General features: G+C 42.8%; 1 protein-coding gene across 1 annotated transcript in view; it reads left to right on the top strand.

The window, feature by feature from the left end:
* Positions 1–12681, top strand: part of HHAT (hedgehog acyltransferase) — a 146985-nt gene extending 134304 nt beyond the window's left edge. The window contains exon 12 of the mRNA XM_036381189.2: positions 10404–12681. Within this exon, the coding sequence (XP_036237082.1) occupies positions 10404–10495 (92 nt within the window). The 3' untranslated portion in view covers positions 10496–12681. The remainder of the gene's footprint in view (positions 1–10403) is intronic.
* The last annotated feature ends 6584 nt before the right edge of the window (positions 12682–19265 follow it).

The raw sequence follows: 19265 nt of genomic DNA, 5'->3' as shown, positions 1-19265 counted from the left end.
GACCATGCATAAAATTTGCAAAGCTCTTCCATTTCATCCAGAATATTTACTTCAGCATGAGGCGTTGATTTTTAGTAATAATTCATGTCAAATCAGTAGAAGAGCCAACTGAAAATAAAGGAGAAGGGAAGAAAATGAACCCTCTGTCCTCTCTGTTATGTATGCTAATTATTGCCAAAGAAATTGGCATTACTCTCCTTGTCAAGATCAGGAGTGATACTGCCTTCAGGAGAAAAACAGCCTATTTTGGCAGGGTGAGTCATGTACCCTGTCCCCCTGCCCCCAACCTGGCAGAAAGAAAGGCAATCTTTTGGCTCTCCAGCTAGTCAGGGTAAATTATGGACACTCTGCACTCCATCCTTCTTCAACACTGGCTTTGCCCATGCCCAGCCAACCTCTGTAGCCACCGTGCTCTCTTGACTGGGCATCTTGGTATTTCAGTTTAAAAATGAGGATGTGGGGAAGTGTTGTTTTGACATGTAGTGATTGTAAGCAAAGGTATTTGATCGCAGTCTGGGCCTGCTTGAGATGCAGCTTTCATTTATTAGCCCATATTTATCTGTAAAATGACTAATCTGTGTAGCCACATCATTGCACATGGATTGTGATCTGAAATCAGATCAGATCCAGTTCTGTTCTCTTGGATCTTCTGAGCTGATATGATGATTAATCAATTATTCTGGTTGTGTGGCTGATCCCATAAAGGCAGCGAGCACCACACATGCTGGGGAGGGATTTGCAGAGATGATTGTTTAGCAGAGACTGTACATATGGAAATTTGTTCTCATTTCTTCCTTTGTGCTAGCCCATTTACAAATGGAAATGACTGCTTCGTAGCCAGTTCTCATTATATTTCTCTCCCAGGAGATGTGAAATCAGCTCTAGGAGAAATCCCACACTGGTTGGGAGTGAAGCCCAGTCTCTGCCAGTGGAGGTTGCCCCACCAGGAGGGGGGAGCAGGGAGTCAGTGAGGCTGGCAGGATCCTGCCCTCTCCAAAATGTCTCAGCCAGCAACAGAAGAAGAAGAGGAAACAAGTTGGAGAGTACAGAGTTCATGTGTACAAATGGATCCCTCCAGAGAGGTGTGGGTATATGCTGGTTTTGAAAGGAATTAGTAAGATTAGTAAGATGGTTTTTAGCAAGATGTGTATATTGGTGTTAGTAACAGTCATGTTAAAGATTTGCAACGCTGCTTATGTTACACTGAATAGCAGAGCCCAGGTGGGACAGAGGGTATAGCAGCCATGCATCAGATCATATTCCTTGCTAGTTTTAGTGGGCCAGAGAAGCATGTGGAAAGATTATATCTCATTGCACTAAACTGCACTTTGTTAAATAAGGCAATTTGAACACAGGCAAAAACTTTCTGACAAGGCATAGTAATTATAGAACTTTTTACAGTTTTATGAAATTGAAATGTTTTGAGAGGTTTTTTTTCCTTCTAGAAAAGGAAATATGCTGTTAAAGATATACCAATTTGAAAAGATGGGGTTCTGTGAGATCTTTTTGTAGTTGCAGACTTGTTTCTGTGTATGCTTTGCTACACCAGTGAAGCTTACCTGAAAGGAGCATTGTGAGAGATCCCCTTCAGCAGCTGCTCAGGAAGCTTGCTTAAAACAGGGGAGCAAGGAGAACAGCTAGGCTGTTACAAGATTTAAATCTTTCCATTCCCAGTCTCTACATTGCTCTAGACCAGGTACAAGGCAAAGAAGGGCTGCATCTCTCAGCATCAGCTTGGGTTGGCAGGATGGTTTTGATCTCCATGACCACGCCGGTAGGTAACTCCTTCAGATTTGTGCTGATCAGATTTCCTCCCCTTGGGTGGCTGCTTACTGGCCTGAGAATACATCCCAGAAAAGCAGAGCAGGGCTTAGCAAATGAGATCCCTGTCCTTGCAGATTTTGCATGTTGATGTAGCTGCCTGGGTGTTTCTAATCTGTGTTTTCTGACACAAGTGATGCATGGTTTAGCAGCTTTTGCTTCTGTGCTTGCACTGCTCACCCAGGTAGGCCTGTGTTTTCAGATACTCTCTGGGCTCTGTTGCCCAGCTGACACAGAAAGCAGAGAATAAGGTATTCCCTCTCCAAACTCAGTAGATGTACTCTTGATATCCAGAATGTGTTTTCTGGGAATGTACAAGCAAATTGTCTAATTTTGTCCTTGAAGTCAATTAAATATTGACAACATTCAAGGAATTTTAAATTAGTTTTTTCCTTTGTTTCAAGTGGTCTTGATGATAGACCAACACAGATTTGTTTTTCCCCTCGAAATTAAAATGAATTTACTCTCAACCACAAGCTGTTTATAATTTACCTATTTTACTGATTATTCTATTATTTATTTGCCATTATTCTGTGGGCTGCAGCAAGATCAGGTCAGCTTGTGCAGGTAAGTGAAACAATTGTTCTTTCAAAAAGTGGTCAACTGAGGCAATCCTGTATGGGCCTTTTGCTCCAGATAACTTGTGTGCAACAATTCCATTTCATGGCATATGCCCCAAGTGGGATGGAGATTGTTTGTTGTCAAGGTTTTCTTCTGGCTCATGGCCACCTTCAGGCACCAATGTCTCTCTGCCTCCCTAAATCTGCATCAGCCCTCTTCTTTGCCCTTTGGTGACACTGTGAAAATGAGACACATCAGAAGGGGAGTAACTTCATCCAGCCTGAGAGCAGCAGTTCAAAATGCCTCAGTCCTGCATCGATTGCCATGGCTCAGTAAATGACTGCAGGATTGCCTGGTTACTTTATCTGTGCATTTCCATCCCTCAAGATATTTGTATTTCTGTTAAGTGAGAGCTCAGCTCAATGACCTCACTTGTAGTGTTAGCTTTACACTGCTACAGCAATTATCAAAATGCAGTGTTCATGTAAATTAACACTGTGCTCTCAGCCCTTCTCTTACTGCACTAAGCTCTAGTAGTTAATACAATTTTTATCCATGGAGCATTTCAGCTACAAGAGCTCTGTGATAAAGAGTTACAGTTTGTTTGTTGCTAGTGTAGCTGGTTGTAAATACTTGTTAAATTTGTCACACTGTCTGCTTTTTTCCTAATTCCTAATGCTGTGAAGACACAAGACAGCACAATGGAATAGCTGCAATGGTCTTGGAATATGAGTGGTTTTGAGGATGACAAGGAAAAATGGCAGATTAAAAAATGGGTTGCAGGTAGGAAGGGGATTGTGAATAATTAATCTTTAAATCATTCTTCATATTTAAAAATTAATTATTTTATGGTCATTTAAGCATCTTATATTCATGACCACTTCAGGGTACCTTAGCCAGAAATCATGTTGAGGAAATAAATTATAGTGCTTCACCTTTTTACCCAAATCTTTGCTTGCTGGTGATTGATGGCACGTGTCTGAATCCCTGGTTTAAACCCTCTTCTTTTGTGAGTATATAGCTTTGATTTCTCCAGAGCTCCCTAGTACTAAAAGGCAGGAGAAGGAGCTTCATTGTATGTGAAAAGCCTGACACACAAACCTAAATCCAAGAATCCCAGTTAGACTGGTACAGAAATCTTCCTGAAATTTGCAGCTGTAGTAGAGGGGAAGTTGTTAATTCACCTTTCTGCTCAGCATGTCCTTCTATATATAACATGGGCATCTCTCTGCTCAGTAAGAGGCAGATGCTCACCTCAGGATCCTGCCAGGCAACAACAATGTTCCCAGCTCTGCCTTTGGGATGTTCATGTTCTCCTGGGGAGTTAACTCTTCATTCTCCTGTTCCATCTTAAAACTGTAACAAAAGGAGGCTTCTGGCTCTGGTGTTTCCATTGGTGTATTTAACACTCAGCAGATAATTACAACTGAAAAATGCCCTAAAATCTTGGCAAGTCTCATCTCTATGTACTTGTTCACACCATATTTAAGGAAGTTCTGTTGGGAATACCAGAGTCAACATTTAATGGTAAGCATAGTGCTGTCCTAAGCCAGATATATGACTCTAAAATGGTTTTTTTGCAGTGTTTCATAGAGGTAGCTCTTTTGCCTTACTTCGGGGTGAAGATGGATCTTTGTTTACAAGAATGCTTTTAGAAGCTTTTCTCTCTGTTCTAAAAATAAATGAGCATTAAGATTTCATATTTTGTAGGCTTTTATTTCATATTAGCTGTGTGTAGGTCTCAGTTTAAGACATGGGAGGAGAGGGAAGGTTGCTTCTGATTTACAGATTCACCCCTTCATAATCTGAAAACTAAAGCTGGTTAGTTGGATTTTTTTTTCCTTCCTCATTAGCAGTTTAGGCAGGAAGATTCCAACAGGCAGTTTTCATCAGTCTTCCTTACTGTTAATTCAAATTCAGCAGTAGCATGAATATGGTTCTTTTGATTTTAGTTGAATTACTCCAGAGTCAACTTGATATGCATGAGACCACAATTACTGCCTAAAATACCAGGCTTTTTTCCACTGACTACCTCTGCTGGGAAAACTAGTAGAGGGTGAAGATTTATTTTAAAGCATAAAGCAGAAGGCATAACTCCTGTGAAATTTTCTTGTGCTTTATACAAGGGTTAGAAGTAAAAATGCTTAAGGTAGGATCATATCACAAAAACACACCAAGAAATATAGAGTGAAACTATCCTGCCTGTATGAGGTGATACATACTGGGGAAATAATCCTTCTAGTCTACATTGTGCAGCATCTGGAGAGCTGGTAGTGGTCATGGTGTTTAGCATTAAATGAGGTTCTAGCTCCAAAGACAAAACAGAAAATCTCTGGATACTTGCATCCAGAGCATTTACCAGCAAATAGCAGAGCGTGATGGTAGTGGGATTTTTTGTTTTGTTTTGTTTGGTGGTTTTTTTTTTGTTTTTTTTTTTTTTTTTTTTGTTTTTTTTTTGTTTTTTTTTTCTTTCATATACATAGTGCAATGAAAATAGTTTTGGTATCATACATAGTGCAATGAAAATAGTTTTGCTATCATCACTGAATTGTGTTGGGAGGTGCTTTATAAAAGCTAAAGGATAGGCCAGTCTTTTGAGCTCTACCTATGGATTTGTTTATTTGCAGCTTATCTAATTAACAGGATAAAGCATTAAAGCATGCTCAGCAGCCTTAGCCCTGACATAAGTTAAATTGATATCTTGTTGCTTAACAAAGTCTTTTTCAACACACAACTTTCTTCAGTGCCATGAAGCATAAAGGTAAAATTATTTTTGCTATGGTAAAGCCTAGTTCCATATACAGTAAGAACACAGGAAAGCCACAACTTTTGTGACCTCTGTCTACTAAATCCAACCTATTTGTATTATGAAAACACTAAGAGACTTTGGCTTTTTGCTTTCAGTATCGCTGATCTGAACGATTTGTTGTCATCCTGTGTTGCAGCTGATGGTCTTGGACTGTTATCTCTCCATTTTCAGTTTTTCACAGCAGTGCTAAGTACTCAGAAAGCCACAGATGTAAGCATTCTTCGGGATGGCTTGATTTAAAATTCACATAAGTACATAACTGTTACAAATTTGTTAGTGCCTTTTGCTGGAATCTGATTCATGTCTACTGAAGAGGCAGCTTTTGTGGTTACTGCCACTGTACCTGGCTGAGGTTCATGTCTAGGCCTGGGAGCTTAGAATTTTGTCCTTCTCAGTCATCTTTCCAGATGCTGCATGGGACAGAGCTGAGTTATCCTTAGAGCATTTCCTTTGAAAACTACCTATTGTACAGTAATATTTATTATTAATATTTGGATCTTTTCCACACCCACCAGCTAAAGTGCCTTCAGTGCCTGGAAATCTGTAGGAATAGGTCAGGTCAGCCTTACCTAATCTCCCAGGCTGGTTCCCAGTGGTTGAGCTGCTCTGCTCCCAAGGTGCACAATGGGTGGAAGGGAAATATGTGAGAGCTGTTAGCTGGGGGCTCATGATGGGACAAAGTGGCATCTTGAATTTACAGACCCTGTGCCTATGTGCTGCTCTACGTGGGCTGGGAGGATGGAGATGCCCAGCTGGGACTTGGAGGGCTGTGTATTTACTGGCAGAATTTATTGTCTGTCCTTTGACACATATGCTGTGTGGAAGCTGAAAGTAGCAGCAAAAAAACCTGCTGTGAATCATGTTAGGGCTTTGCTACAACACAGCTGAAAACAGGTAGAGTTTTCTTTTCCAAATATCTGAAGACTAATTGGGTATCAAACTGCACCATGTTTGTAACACATGCTGTGTGACATTCCCTGCTGTATTGGTCAGACAAGTCCACCTGGAAGTGACAAAAAGACATGAAATTAAAATTTAAAAATGCAGAGTTTATCTAGCCCAACATTTGGAGGTGCTTCAAATGTTGGGCTAGATAATAGGTTTCTTTCAACAGAAAGTAGTAGATCTGCAGTTTGGAATGTGTTATTTTTTTCTGAAAAAGTGATGTTTTTACTGATCCTCTACCTAAGTATGTTAGTAATTGTAGGTAAGAGTTGTCTTGGCCTCAAATGCTGGTTTGCTTTGGCTTTTTATTATGCTTGACAGACTGGTGCCTGTTCCCCCTCCTTCCCACCACTGTGTCTCTTTAATTCCACTTTACAGAGGAGTTGCTTCAGTGTCTTTGTCACATTTGAACTTTTGTTTAAGAATAAATTTTCCTGAGTGCTAAGCCTTACAGCAACTTAGGTACTTCCAAATCAAAGTCAGTGTAGATGTATGCTCCTCCAGCCAAGCTTTTCAGGGAGATTAGTTCTTCTGACTTCAATTGATTTAATAACTACTCTGCACTTGAAGACTTCTGAGGACTGTGCAGCCAAGGCACTTCTAAAAATAACATTTAGGTCCAAGAGCCACTAAAGCAGTTTTGGAAAATGCAAAACATAACTACAGCCCCCTTGTCTTACATCTCACTGGTTGGAAGGAACTAAGGACTGTTTCCTAGTGTTTTGATGATGATGTGAAACCTGGCTATGCCCAAACCATTGCCAGTATGATGCTTTTTCATTACTGTGGGTGATGAGGAAATTTGAAAGAGCTTCCTTGTGGATACATGATTAAATGTTGCTTCAAATGATTTGAACTGAGTTAATAAGGATATAACTGGTCTTTTGAGAGCTGTGATCCACTGTTACTTTTCAGTTGAAAGCTTAGTTTTACCCCACTCCTATCAGAATCCAGAGCATGCTAGAAGCATGAGCTTTTCTAGTCATTTGCAAAGTATGCAGAAATACTTTGGAATGAGAGATAGGAAGTTGAAAGTGTAACTCCAAAAGCCGTTCCTGTGGCAGCAAGTTTGTATCAATTCTCTCTTGATCATGTAATGAAAACAAATCTCCTGCTCATTAGGCTGAAGGCTGAGTACATAACATACCAAAATGTGGTTTTAACCAGCAAGACTCCTGGAAAGTCCATGAGCTGTGTTGGACAGAGCAGTGCCTCAGGCCCAGCTGGGACTGAAGACTTCTCTGGGAGGAGGTTGGGTGATAGATGGATCAAGTGCTGCTGCTACCTCTCTACAAAATTTGCACTCCTCCTCACAAAGGAGCTTGTGTTTGATGTTTTGTGAAGCAGCGCACCTTGCCATAAGTTGAGAATTTGATTGTGAGTCTCACCCAGTGTTCCTTTGTTAAAAGTGATATCCAGCTGTCTTAAAATAAATTTCTACAGGTAAAGCTCACAAATATTCCTGGATTTTCAAACAGCATATGAATTAGCCCTTGTTTCTACAAATGTTAATGAACACAAATTCATCTTTCTGTGAAAAAAACTATGATAATCTCTGTAGTCCCATGAAACTCAGCCTTCAAGCCCAAAATCAAATTACTGAAACCAGTCAAGAAATTGTGAGATTAAAAGTGGTATGTGACATGGTTTTGAATAAACAAACTTAGCTCAGTCATTTCCTAACAGCCTAGTGCTGAAACTAATAATGTTTTGAAGAGTACATTCTATGTATGACTTTACAGAGAGATACTGATCCAAAATGCAGGCATGTATGCTTCCAAGCAGAGTTTGGAGACTGGTACAGCACAGGTAAGGGTGCAGGGGTTTAGGGAGATAAGGTAAAGCTGAGGAGTCTCCAAAAAGAGCCCCCTGAATGGTGTCTGAGAGTAGGAGCAGAATGAGAGGCAGCAAAAGGCCTGAGGTACATACATAAGGTACAAACATACCTTGAGATGCTGGCCAGGATAAAAGGAGAAAATTTCCTTGGAGCTGTGCATCCAAGGCCATCAGTACTGTTGGGTTGTTTGGGTTTACAAGGAGAAACTGTGGAAGCCAGAAAAGGCTCCTGTGACCTTACCTTGCAAGAGAGGAGCTTGTGCTGCTGTTGGATTGTGGAGGTCACCTACAAGGAAAACACATGCTGGGCAGAATTTGAAATTTTACCCATGCTGGATTAGCATTGCTAATCCATAATTTGTCCTTCCTACATCGTCACCTTCTGGAGATCAAGTTCCTCAGATTTTTCAACAACTTTATTGTATATCCAGTCCTAAAATGGAAGAGATTAGAGAAAACACTTTAAAGGTCTCCTGCTTGCTTCAGGCTGTCCTTGGGCTGCTTCTCAAGTGTGGATGCACCTGTGCAAATCTGCCTTGAGTGGGCTGGAGCAATCTGGGATTGCCAAGGAGCAGAACCTGAGGCCTTTGCTTCACTCAGGGCATTTCCCCACACCCACCAGCACTGCACGTGGTTCCAGTATGGCAAGAATGGGCAAGGGCCCCTCACTCCTGCTTGGAGCTGCCTCCTACTTGTGCAGCAAGAAATGCTTGGGATTTGGGCAGCACCACCTAGAAGAACTATTAACAAGATTTTTTTTTTTAATCCCCTTTTCCTTTGCCCATATTGGGGTCACTTTTTCTTCCCCCTTCCCTCTCCCCTTCATTAGATGAGCAGGAGATGATATTCTGAATGCCAGCCCTGACACTGTACAGGACAGACTCCCTGCATTCCAGGAGGATTACCACAAGCTTGATTATTGTGGTTAAAAACCCTGTGAACCCAGGTTCTGGGCACTATGGAGGAATATTATCAGAAATCTAAGACATCTAGAAAAGATTTCCAGTGCATAACTTTGTATTCTGACAAGATCTCTGATATGCTGGCTGGGGAGAGCAAGCAAGGCAGCTACTGTTGGCACATTTTCTGTGTGCCAGAGCTTTACAGTATTTAAAAATGCAAAACATGTAACTAGCAAATTTCCAAAGTGCCCCTAAAACAGAACAATTCTAGACTCAGTCCTTTTTTTAATTTTCTGGCTCTGTCTGTATAAAGCAGCCACCACAATATTGCTGCCAGAAGAGGTATGTTTTTATTACATCTATTGACATACTTTCACATGCAATTTCAGCAGAGACAAAGCACAGCTGGGCTTTAGCTTGCTATTGAAGGTGAAACCCAATCTGCAGTAGGCTAATTTCACTGAAATAAAAACAAGACTTTTATGGTTAAAAATCCCCTTGGAGATACCTCAGCCAATTTGTTTTGTGAAACAAATAATTAAACAAAAGTATAATTTCACTTCAGGGTGTTGTGAAGACAAGGGATTAATATTTGCAAATGTCTCCATGAAAATCAGTCAGGTTACAGGACAGTATTTCACCACAAAGCAAGGCCAGAATAATTAGAGGCTCGTGAAACAAACACAGCTATTCATAGCAAGGGGATGGAACTTTTTCTGATCCTGTTTCAGGATGAAGTGTGACCCTGCCCAGGTCTTGGAGCACAAGGGAAGGGTCCCAGCACGTGCAGGACTGAGTCTGGGGCTCTGAGTTCTGCTGAGGGCAGGGTATTGAAACAGACTTTTCAAATTATTTACAGCTCTACTGGAAAGCAATAGACCTTTTGGCTTGTGACCTCCTGCAATAGACCTTTGGCTTGTGGCCTTGCTGTGATAAGTTTGAGTGAAAGGATGGTGGCTTTTGCTAAAAAGAATTTGAAATAGTAATGAAACATCATTTCACCAGCAAAAGTTTTATATATTGGAAGAGTCTTTATAGTTAAAAAATAACTTGGGCATCAGGCAAATCAGGCAGAGAGGTCTGTCTGTTCTTCACTGACACACATTAGCTGTTAGTGGGCTGCAGGACATCCAAAACACCCTTAATCAGAGATTACCCCAGACTCCTTTTGCAGAACAGGTAACTGGACTTGTTCAGCTTAAAGCATCAGGGTTCATTGGGGGAATCTGCTTGATAGACAAACTCACTCCAAAGGAGAGGATCAAAACAGACCTTTGTAATTCCACAGGAATAAATCTGGTCCAATTCCCTGAAAAATGAGAAAGACAGGGACTGCCAGGGGGTCAGGCAACCCCGGAGCTTAGATAATTTTACTTCTCAAATTTTGTGGGTTGACTCTACTTACTTATGAAGCTGAATTGCTAATAAAATTAATTAGAAGCATCATCAGTTGGCCATCCCAAGAGTATTTCTACTTGAAGCAGTCATTAATTATTCTGACTAGGATTGTCTGTCTTTTCTATTTATAGGCTGGCCATGGGCGACACTGACTGTTCTTGGGTTCCTGTACTGCTATTCTCATGTTGGAATTGAGTGGGAGCAGAAGTGTGCTGCACACTAGGAATGATGCAAACCATTATTCTTGAGGCAGGTTGATGGTTTTTCTACACTGGATATTCTATCTGCACAAGGGTGAGCCAGACCAAGTCTTCAGTCCATGTATTAGAACCAAGAGTTCATTTAATTGATTCTGGATTGCAAATGCAGGAATTGAACTGCAGAAACACTGATGGGCTGCAGCAGGGGGTGGGGAGAAATTATGAAGCATTTTGACTTATGTTATTTTTGTAAAACAGCATCTTTGTGACTCTGTGTACATCAGAAGTGTGCATCTCAGAACGGGTATTTTATATATGTTGGGGTTGTTTTCATGTTTTGCTGCTCATTTTGAGATGTGAAGAAAAAAAAATTTCTACCTTGGAGAATTCAAAAAACCCAATCTCTCACAGATGGTGTCCAGGGGCATGTAGGGCTGTGCCCTGCACTTACACTACTCCATGAAGGGCATGATGCTCATCAGTTCTTCTTGACTGCTTTCCAATATAAGCTAGAACATTCTGTATTCTCACTGACTGGAGTAGTTCTGCCTTAAGCTACTTTGCCACCTACTGTAGCAAAGCCTACTTTTTCTTTTTAATGTCTTCTTTTAAAATTTTGCCTTTAAAATAGCACCTTTTTGGTAACCTTAGAAATGGTTTTGTTTCTTAAGAAAGAGAGAGTAGGAAGGAAGGTCTTTTCTTAAGGAACAGTTTTCCTTTTTAATCAAACATGCTCTTAAAGTTCCTTGGACTTTAGATGCTCTCTGCCTTGTCTTAGAGCTAAAGCATTAAACACTACCTTTGTTTTGGGGCTAATACCACCTTCAGACTGTTCAGTCTGCCTCTTGTATTTTTCTGTTACAAAAGGAGATATCTCCAGTCTGGTTTAATGGTAAATCTGTTCAGTCTGCTTCATTCTCTGGTGTCCAAGCAATCAGCTCCTGCAATATACTGCAGACACCCTGGGAGGAACTTTTTAAGACCTTTAGAAAAAACCAGAGTGGTCCAATACAGTGGCCCCAGATTAGCTGGAGCTCCATGTCCTTTGGCCACACAGACCTGTTACAGCAGCATCTTTGCCCAAAGATTGTGCTGTCCAGAGCTGGGAAGGTCACACCTGCAGGTGTCCAGCTTGCAGGAGTGCACACATGCTGTTTACTAGGAGGAGACCCTTCCCCAGCTGATACTATGGGTGTCTCCTACACTGTTCTGTTTTAAACTGATACTGAAGAGCAGCCAGAAGACCTTTAGTCTTTCTAAAGTTAGACATTCCCCCTAGGCATGGTCAAAAGGCCACAAATTCTGGAGTAGACTTCTTCCAAGAGCAGCTTCCTCCACCCAAAGCATGTCAAAACTTGTTCCATGCCCCTGGCAGACATTTCAGCCTGTTGGGAATTAGTGTCCTACTGTCCATCACTCCTGCAGCTTCAGCCAAGTCTGATATAATTTATCCCTTCCACAAGAAATTCAGTTCCTGAGACAGGCTTCTGCTTATTGCCTGCATTTCTGATGTCTCTGATGCTCACAACTGTGGCAGCCTTCTTGTTACCCTCATTTATTCCTGAAGAAATAAGGGCAGAGCTCTATCCATCCAGAGAAAAGCCCATGTCCTGCTGTTTCAACCAGAAGCTCCAGCCTTTTATGTTGAGTCCCCCAGGTCCCCCGCCATGACAATGCCATGATTTCCCCTGGAAGCCGTTTCTAGGAGACACCATGGCCTGCTGAAAATAACTTACCTTGAATGCTGCCTGGCCAAAGACATGGCTCTCCTGACTGACTGGATGGTGATTGCAAGGATTCTCTCAGCCACAGAGTACATGGCTCTGGGCTCTGAATTTTCTAAAACCATCTGAGATTGGTCTCCATTTTGGGGCAGCACTGAGCTAAGGGCAAGAACTTTCTCAGAGTTTGCTCAAACTTTGTAATTCAGTAGAATTAGCATAAGAGCAATAAGTCATGAATCTGTTCTTCAGTCTTATTGATTACCATTATTACATGAGCTGAGGTGCTACTGAGTGACTGGATTCCAATTTGTATGCATGCAAAGCTTCCCGCTCCAATATGGAAATGACCCTGAAGGTCATCTAGAGCATGGTTATTTCTGAACTAAAATTGTTTTCTATTTTTTTTTCAGTGCTTTATATATCTTTCATAATTTTGTATCTTTTTCTGTTTCTATAAATAAAGCTGAAATGCACTGTTGGCTTGAGAGCTGTGTCTTGGAAAACTATAGCCTTGTGTAAGAAAAATAAGTGTTCCACTGTTGTGGAGAAACACCACTATGCACTGGAAGCCTGCAGGGTGGGTGCAATGCAGACTGGTCACTTTTATCCCTGCTGTTCAGTGCATGGAACATGCCTTCTTCCCTAATGGTGGGAGTTTAAAAAGCAAATCAGCCTTTTGTAGCTGGGTCAAGGAAAGACTTCAGCATGTGAAGTTTCTGAGAAGAGCAGCATGCACATAAAATGGTGCTTCCCACTCACAGAGGTCCTTCTCAGTCCTGCATACACAGCAGTGTCAGCATGGGGCACGTTCAGTCAGACAACACACAGCTCTACACCTGAAGCACTTCAAACTTGCTCAGTTGCTCCTTCAGCTTGGAGACACATTCCTCAGCATGGCCTGAGAAGGGACTCTTCATGTGGCACCTGATGTACTTGTGTGGCAGCCCAAAGTGCCATCCTCCAGGCAAGGCCTCTGTGACAGTCCTGGGGTGGGGGGGAGTTTGCAGAGACTTGGAAGAAACTGCAGTAGCCATGCCACTTCCCAAAGGAAAAAAATGAGGGATGTGTGAGAAAGAGACTTCCAAACACAGAGAAAAAGCTCGCTAAGCGGTGTAGGAAACAGGTGACAAGGACAGACATGGCCAAAGTAACACACTGGCCATTTTGCACCAAAGGGGAGCACTTCTGCCTGGGGTGAGAGGAACAGCAGACACTGACTACTACTGCTGTGAGACCCTAAAAGTCACAAAAGTGCAATGAACAAAAAAAACCCAAGGGTGGTGGCTCTGAAAACAAGCTGGACAGCTACACGATGGCGACTGACAACAAGAGTTCACAAGCGATTTTGCAAAGCTGTCTAAGTGATGAGCAAGCATAATCTATAGTGATATAGTATAATGTATAGATGGCTGTAATGGCTACCACAAAGCTGTAGTAAAGTCTCTTGCAAACACAAACACCCACACAAACCCCCACCCCCTTGCTCTAGCCCCTCCTTAGCTAACAGAGCCATCATCATTACTGGGTAGGATTATACTGAGTGGCTCTTTCTTTAATTCTGCATTGATTAGAAGGTGAGCAAGGCTTTGCTCACAGATCTCTTTCACATCTGAGAGCTAAAAGCAGCTTAGTTGGAATATCCAGCTTACTAAGGGTCAGAAGAAAAACAGCTTAACTATGAAAACCTGCAGCAATTTAGTTATTAGTCACAGCAATAACACAGGGCCTGTCCTTTCTCTTGCACACCCACCTGATTGCCTTTGTCACCACAAACCCTTGAGCTGGTCACAGTTTGCACTTGCTGAGGGGGTAGGCTCTGCTTCCTCTGCCTTGGCAGCAGGATTGTCCTCAAGGAGCTGTGAAGAGCGAGGAGATTGCTATGCATGGTCTGTCACAACTTCTCCTCATGGTTCTTTATCATTTCCCCCCCTTCCACGAGTAGTGCAGCTCATTATTGCTTTCCAAAATAACTCCCAGCACACAGGCACTTGTTAGTCAAGGCATATATTTTAATCCAGCAGGGATAGCTGAAACACTGCTCCATGCAAAGCCTGTTTGGAGAGTGCTGTGGCTGTTGCACCTTGAGGAAGAGGGGAAATCTGCATTACAATAGATCATTTCTTGTATTATGGGACCTCTGAGAGCAACCCTCTCTGGTGGGTCCCCATGGATGCCCAGGGCTGTTCTGAGCACACTCACTGAATTCAAGAGTCCAACCAGGAGCTTCTTGTGGAGCAGCTGCTCCATTAGTTGTGTGTAAAAGGAACAAAAAATGAAGACAACTTTGTTGGTTTTGATCTTCTGCTTCATGCAAATGCAGCCACATCCAACACAGGTCCTGCCAGAGCATCTGAGAGTGAGTCCCAGCTGCCTGTGGCACCAGTCACCTACACCCATCCTACGGATGGACAATGTGGCTCAGACATCCCCAGCCTGGGGGACATGCACTGGCAGCTCCAAGCTTGAGAGGCTTTCACAGATGCCACCAATGCCCAGGAGGACAGGAAAAGGAAAATTCCAATGGATAGGAAACACTTTAGACACTGCACAAGAGATGGAGCTGATGTGTCAAGGCTCAACTTTGAGGCAGCCTCAGCACCGCTGCCTTTAGTTCCCCCAAGCTTTAGGAACATAAGTGAACTGCTCCAGGAGGAAAAAGGTGTGTGCAGTCTGTACCCAGGAGAGATAATGCCAAGATTGGAACTATATTCAAAAATCTCCTCATTCCTTATGCTGGGAATCACAATGATCTGGGTGAGAACAAGTTAAGCTAGCATCAGGATCTAAGAGGCAAATTTGGATCACAAATTAGGTTCAACCACCTTTCTTAATATCCAGGGGCAGCTCAATGTGTAAATAGCTTTAGGTAGCTGCATATCAACACCTTTCAGGAACAGAACAAATCAAATGGGCTACCTGTGGCCTGTGCCTTCCCCAGCAATGGTCAGCCTGCAGGTAACAGAAATGCATTCTATCCACAGGGACTTAAGAAAAGCTTTTTATATGGTTGGGTAGCTGAAGTGAATCATTGCAGACAGGTGCATCAGCCAGCCACTGAAAAATTAAAGTTTACTGAAGAAGTAGCACAGAAATATAACTTCAGTTACGACCTGTGGCATTTAAATTGTATTGGCACTCCCTCTAGAGCTGATCTTTCTTGACAAAATTAATTAATTTTTATGGACCATAACATTTTCATCCCTGCACTAGCGCATTTGAATTTCCAGAATTAGGTGACAATAATAGAAGAACTGGAAATACTACTGGAAGACCAGAAACAGCTACACTGTTCATAAATTAATTAAAATGCAAGTCAGGGAAAAAATTGGGTCCAGTTGATTTTTAATTTTTTTTTAGACTACTGCCAGAAGGGTTAAGGTTGCTTTAGGGGCTCAGGTATGTGGGAGGATTACCATATAGTAAGCCACAATTCAGAGATAAAAATAAGCATTTATGAGACAGTTCTTGAAGCGATGGTATTGCTAATTTATGGTTATGTGTTTCTTTACTCTTGCAGTAATAGTTTTGTGCTGAGGTGGTAATTCATGATGAAATTGCAGGCTAATAACTTGCATTTGGTCATGTACTTGCTCCAGGCCACTTCAGTGACCTCTCCACTGCCTTTCCCCAGCTCTTGACATCTGTCTCAAGGCTACCCTTGGATTCAGCTCTGTTGACTCACACTTCACACACCACTGCTGGTGCCATCTGCCCAACCTTCACTCAGGTTATTCTTCTCAAAGTTCCTCAGTTTGATCAAGTCCTGCCAAACATCACTTGGTAAAAATAAGAGACCTAAAAAGGGTCTGAAGATGTCCTGCTTGTCCTGAACAGTTCTGCCAATAACCACTGACACCATGAGCAACTGCAAGTTGGGTCTGAGGCCAGACATAGGTGTAAGGCTTTAAAAAGCATGATGGCCATTCAAAATAAAATAACACACTGCTTTTGGAGTACCTGGGGGCTTTGAACTTGGGGGCTCTTAGTTCATGCTGGTTGAGGAAACTTCTATTTTAAGAAAAATGACATTTTCATACTAAAAATGTTTCCAAGCTAAATCTTTAAAACTTTAAGGCTGCTGGCAGTAACACAAGGGCTCTCTCTGACACTGGCAGAGACAGCTGAGACAGGGTAGAGTATCTCCAGCTCCTTCCAGCAGGCAAACGGTGACTCAGAGGGCTACAGCTCCTTAGAACCTGCAGCCAAAGGAGCCTCCTGGCAGTCAGTCCCATTTGCCCTTGGGCCTTGTGCCAGTGTTGTGCTTCCCTTTCCTGCTCCCTCCCTAATGTCTGTCCCCCTCAGTGAGTGTAACCTAAAATCCCCCCTCTCACACTTCATTTTCCAAGGTTTTCCCTGGATGCTTGCGTTACACACAGACAGGTTTCCTCCGTAACAGATTATCCTGGGTGAAGGAAATGCAGCAGATTCAAGCTACAAAGACAGGTACCCAGGGCTGTTCTTCTGCTACATTATATGCTGCTTCCATTTGCTGTTGTGACCTTAGACTCTTCTCCCTGGTCTACACTGGGGTCAGAGCAACCAGCCTACAGCCTTTCAGCACACCTGCCCTCTATTTGCTGCTCCCAAATGAGAGGTGCCCGCCCCCATTTTACAGAGCTATTTACGATTGGTGTTGGCAGAATTGTAATTTCATGCACACTTCCTGTACACTTCCTAAAAGATGCTTTTTTCCAATTTAGCTTCCAGCTGAACAACTTTATATTTTTGTCTGTCCACTTCCACTAGCCAGGTTGCATGTGCAGTGTTATCATTCTAAAGGAAAACAAAAATAAATACTTTGACTTGGTGCTTCATATGGATTATCTTAGCTTTCTTTCCAGTTCTCATGCTGAGAGTGTTCGATACATTTTCCTGTTATCTTTAGTTCTTCTAAAAAACCTTCTGCTTAACCATAAAACTCACTAAAAAAAGATTGCTGGAGAGCTTTGAAAGCAATCTATTTCTCTTCTCTAAGCCCTGCTTGCAGGGAGCCATTGCTTGTTGAGCTGTCTGGGTCCCACTGCTGAGCACACAGCAGCTCCCAGGCTCAACAGTGCACTCCCTGTGCTGCTGCTGCTTAGCATTTCCCCCCCAGTGGCAGCCCCTGACGAAGAAGAGGCCATAATCTTCCTTTTGTAGAAAATCCACATGTGTAATAGATACTCCAGCACAGTTTCTTTCTGCCCCTAGTTTTGTAAGCTGGGAGATTGGGAATGCGGAAGGAAATTCCAGAGCAAAAGCACAACGCCCTGGAATTTGCACATAGAAACTGTAGTGACATTTACAGGTGCTCTGTGTCCCCCCCAGGTAGGAATTAACAGCAAAGCCTCATACTTTTCCTCATCCCTCATCCACCTGAACAGAAACATCTTCAAGAAAATCTCTACAAGTGAGCAAGGCTTAAAAAGAGCCAAAACATCTTCAAGGTTACTCAGACACTCCTGCCTCCATAAGAACTTAAAGTGAGGCTGCAGGGAGAAAGCTTTGGAATTGGTAATGATGGATGGAGCTGCCAAAGTTAAGCTTGTTTTAAACCCACACCTGTGCCATGGGGCAACTTAAATTTGAATTTGGCTGTGCTACATAAGGACTTGAACTTAATTAGGAAAGGGGAAGCAGGTATGGAAAAGGAAAGGAAAAAAAAAAGCAAAAAGACAAGGCTTGAGCACATGTATTTTACAGATACAGCTGTGCATGAGCATCTTGATAGCTACTTCTGACAGACTTCAGAAGTTCACTTTCCCTAATGCCTTTTTTGGATTTCTCACAGGTTTTTACTCATCCTGTCTTTCAAGAACAGAGAGGTTAATTCCCCCAGCTGCCACATACCAACACAGAAGTTGTGGTGAATTAGAATGAAAGAAGCACAGACTCAATCTTCTACGTGAAAAAGACCTGTATTGGCTGAGATTCTCTATGTGTGTGTTGCAATTAAACCCCTGACACCACTGGCAGCAATAAATACCATAGCAACACAGCATCCTTCCAGCATGTTGTGGTTGGATACACAGCCTCACTAACCAGCCCAACTCCTGGAGCAGAAGGCAGGCACAGAGAGCAGCTAATCAGCCAAGGTCCCCTCAGCCTCAGTGTTGGGGCACAGTGGGCACTGGCTGAGGGGCCCAGTGCTCTCCCTGAGTTTTGGTGGGCACTCCTGAGCATTGCCCTGCACCAGGCACACACTGAACAGGAATAGTTTTGATGTTTCCTCAGTGCTCTGGGAGCAAATAATACCCATTTCTATTGCATATGTGTGAGGGGAGGGATTTGCTGCAGTTCAGTCCCACTGGCTCTCACAGCACAGAGGAGCTGGTTTGTGCTGGTTGTCTTTACTCCAACAAAACAGCACTGGAGACAGAGTGCTTCCACGCTTAACACAGATACTAAAATGCACCACAGAGCAACTGAAGAGCCTCTATTGCCAAATGCAGAACTTAAAAGAGTGTAGGCAGCACTCACCTCCCCAGAAGCCGATGCATTGCTGACTGTCCCCAGGAATTCCTGCTACTGCCCCAGGACCACACACCCCCGGCAGGGGTCCCCAGCAGCTGCACACTAATTCACAACCAAACAGAAGAACCTGCAGCTATTCTGAGAAATATCAGAAGCCACGGGCCACTGCCTGTGCTTTAGAAACCTGTCCCTGCTGTGAATGTGCTCCCAGGTGGAGGGAACGAGGAGCAGGGGCTGGGCCCAAGGCTGCTCACGGCTGCTGGGGCAGCTGCTGCCCAGCTGAGCACAGGGAGATGGGCAGCGTGCACAACACCAGCCTTTGCAATCTGGCACCTAAATCTGAGCAAAAAGCGCTCTAGGTAATTATCCTTGGTTTGAAATGCTGTGGGGCTGCTGAGAGGAGAGAAACTCTGATGGGGAACATTGTGTGGCTGGTGTTACCCCTCCTGTGCTCACTGAAGCTTGGAGCACTGCCAGAGAGGCTACGAAGAATGCAGGAGCAAAGAAAATAATAAAGAATTCAGAAAATGAGCACAACAGCCTCTAGAGACCTCAAAAAAAAAAACCAAAAAAAAACCCAACAAAAACCAAAACCAAAAAAACCCAAAAACCCAAA

This window comes from Molothrus ater, chromosome 3, assembly GCF_012460135.2.
Source record: "Molothrus ater isolate BHLD 08-10-18 breed brown headed cowbird chromosome 3, BPBGC_Mater_1.1, whole genome shotgun sequence".
In the NCBI taxonomy this organism is placed as follows: Eukaryota; Metazoa; Chordata; class Aves; order Passeriformes; family Icteridae; genus Molothrus; species Molothrus ater.
The sequence above is the reverse complement of the archived record's forward strand: the minus strand, read 5'-3'. Positions and strand labels throughout refer to the sequence as shown.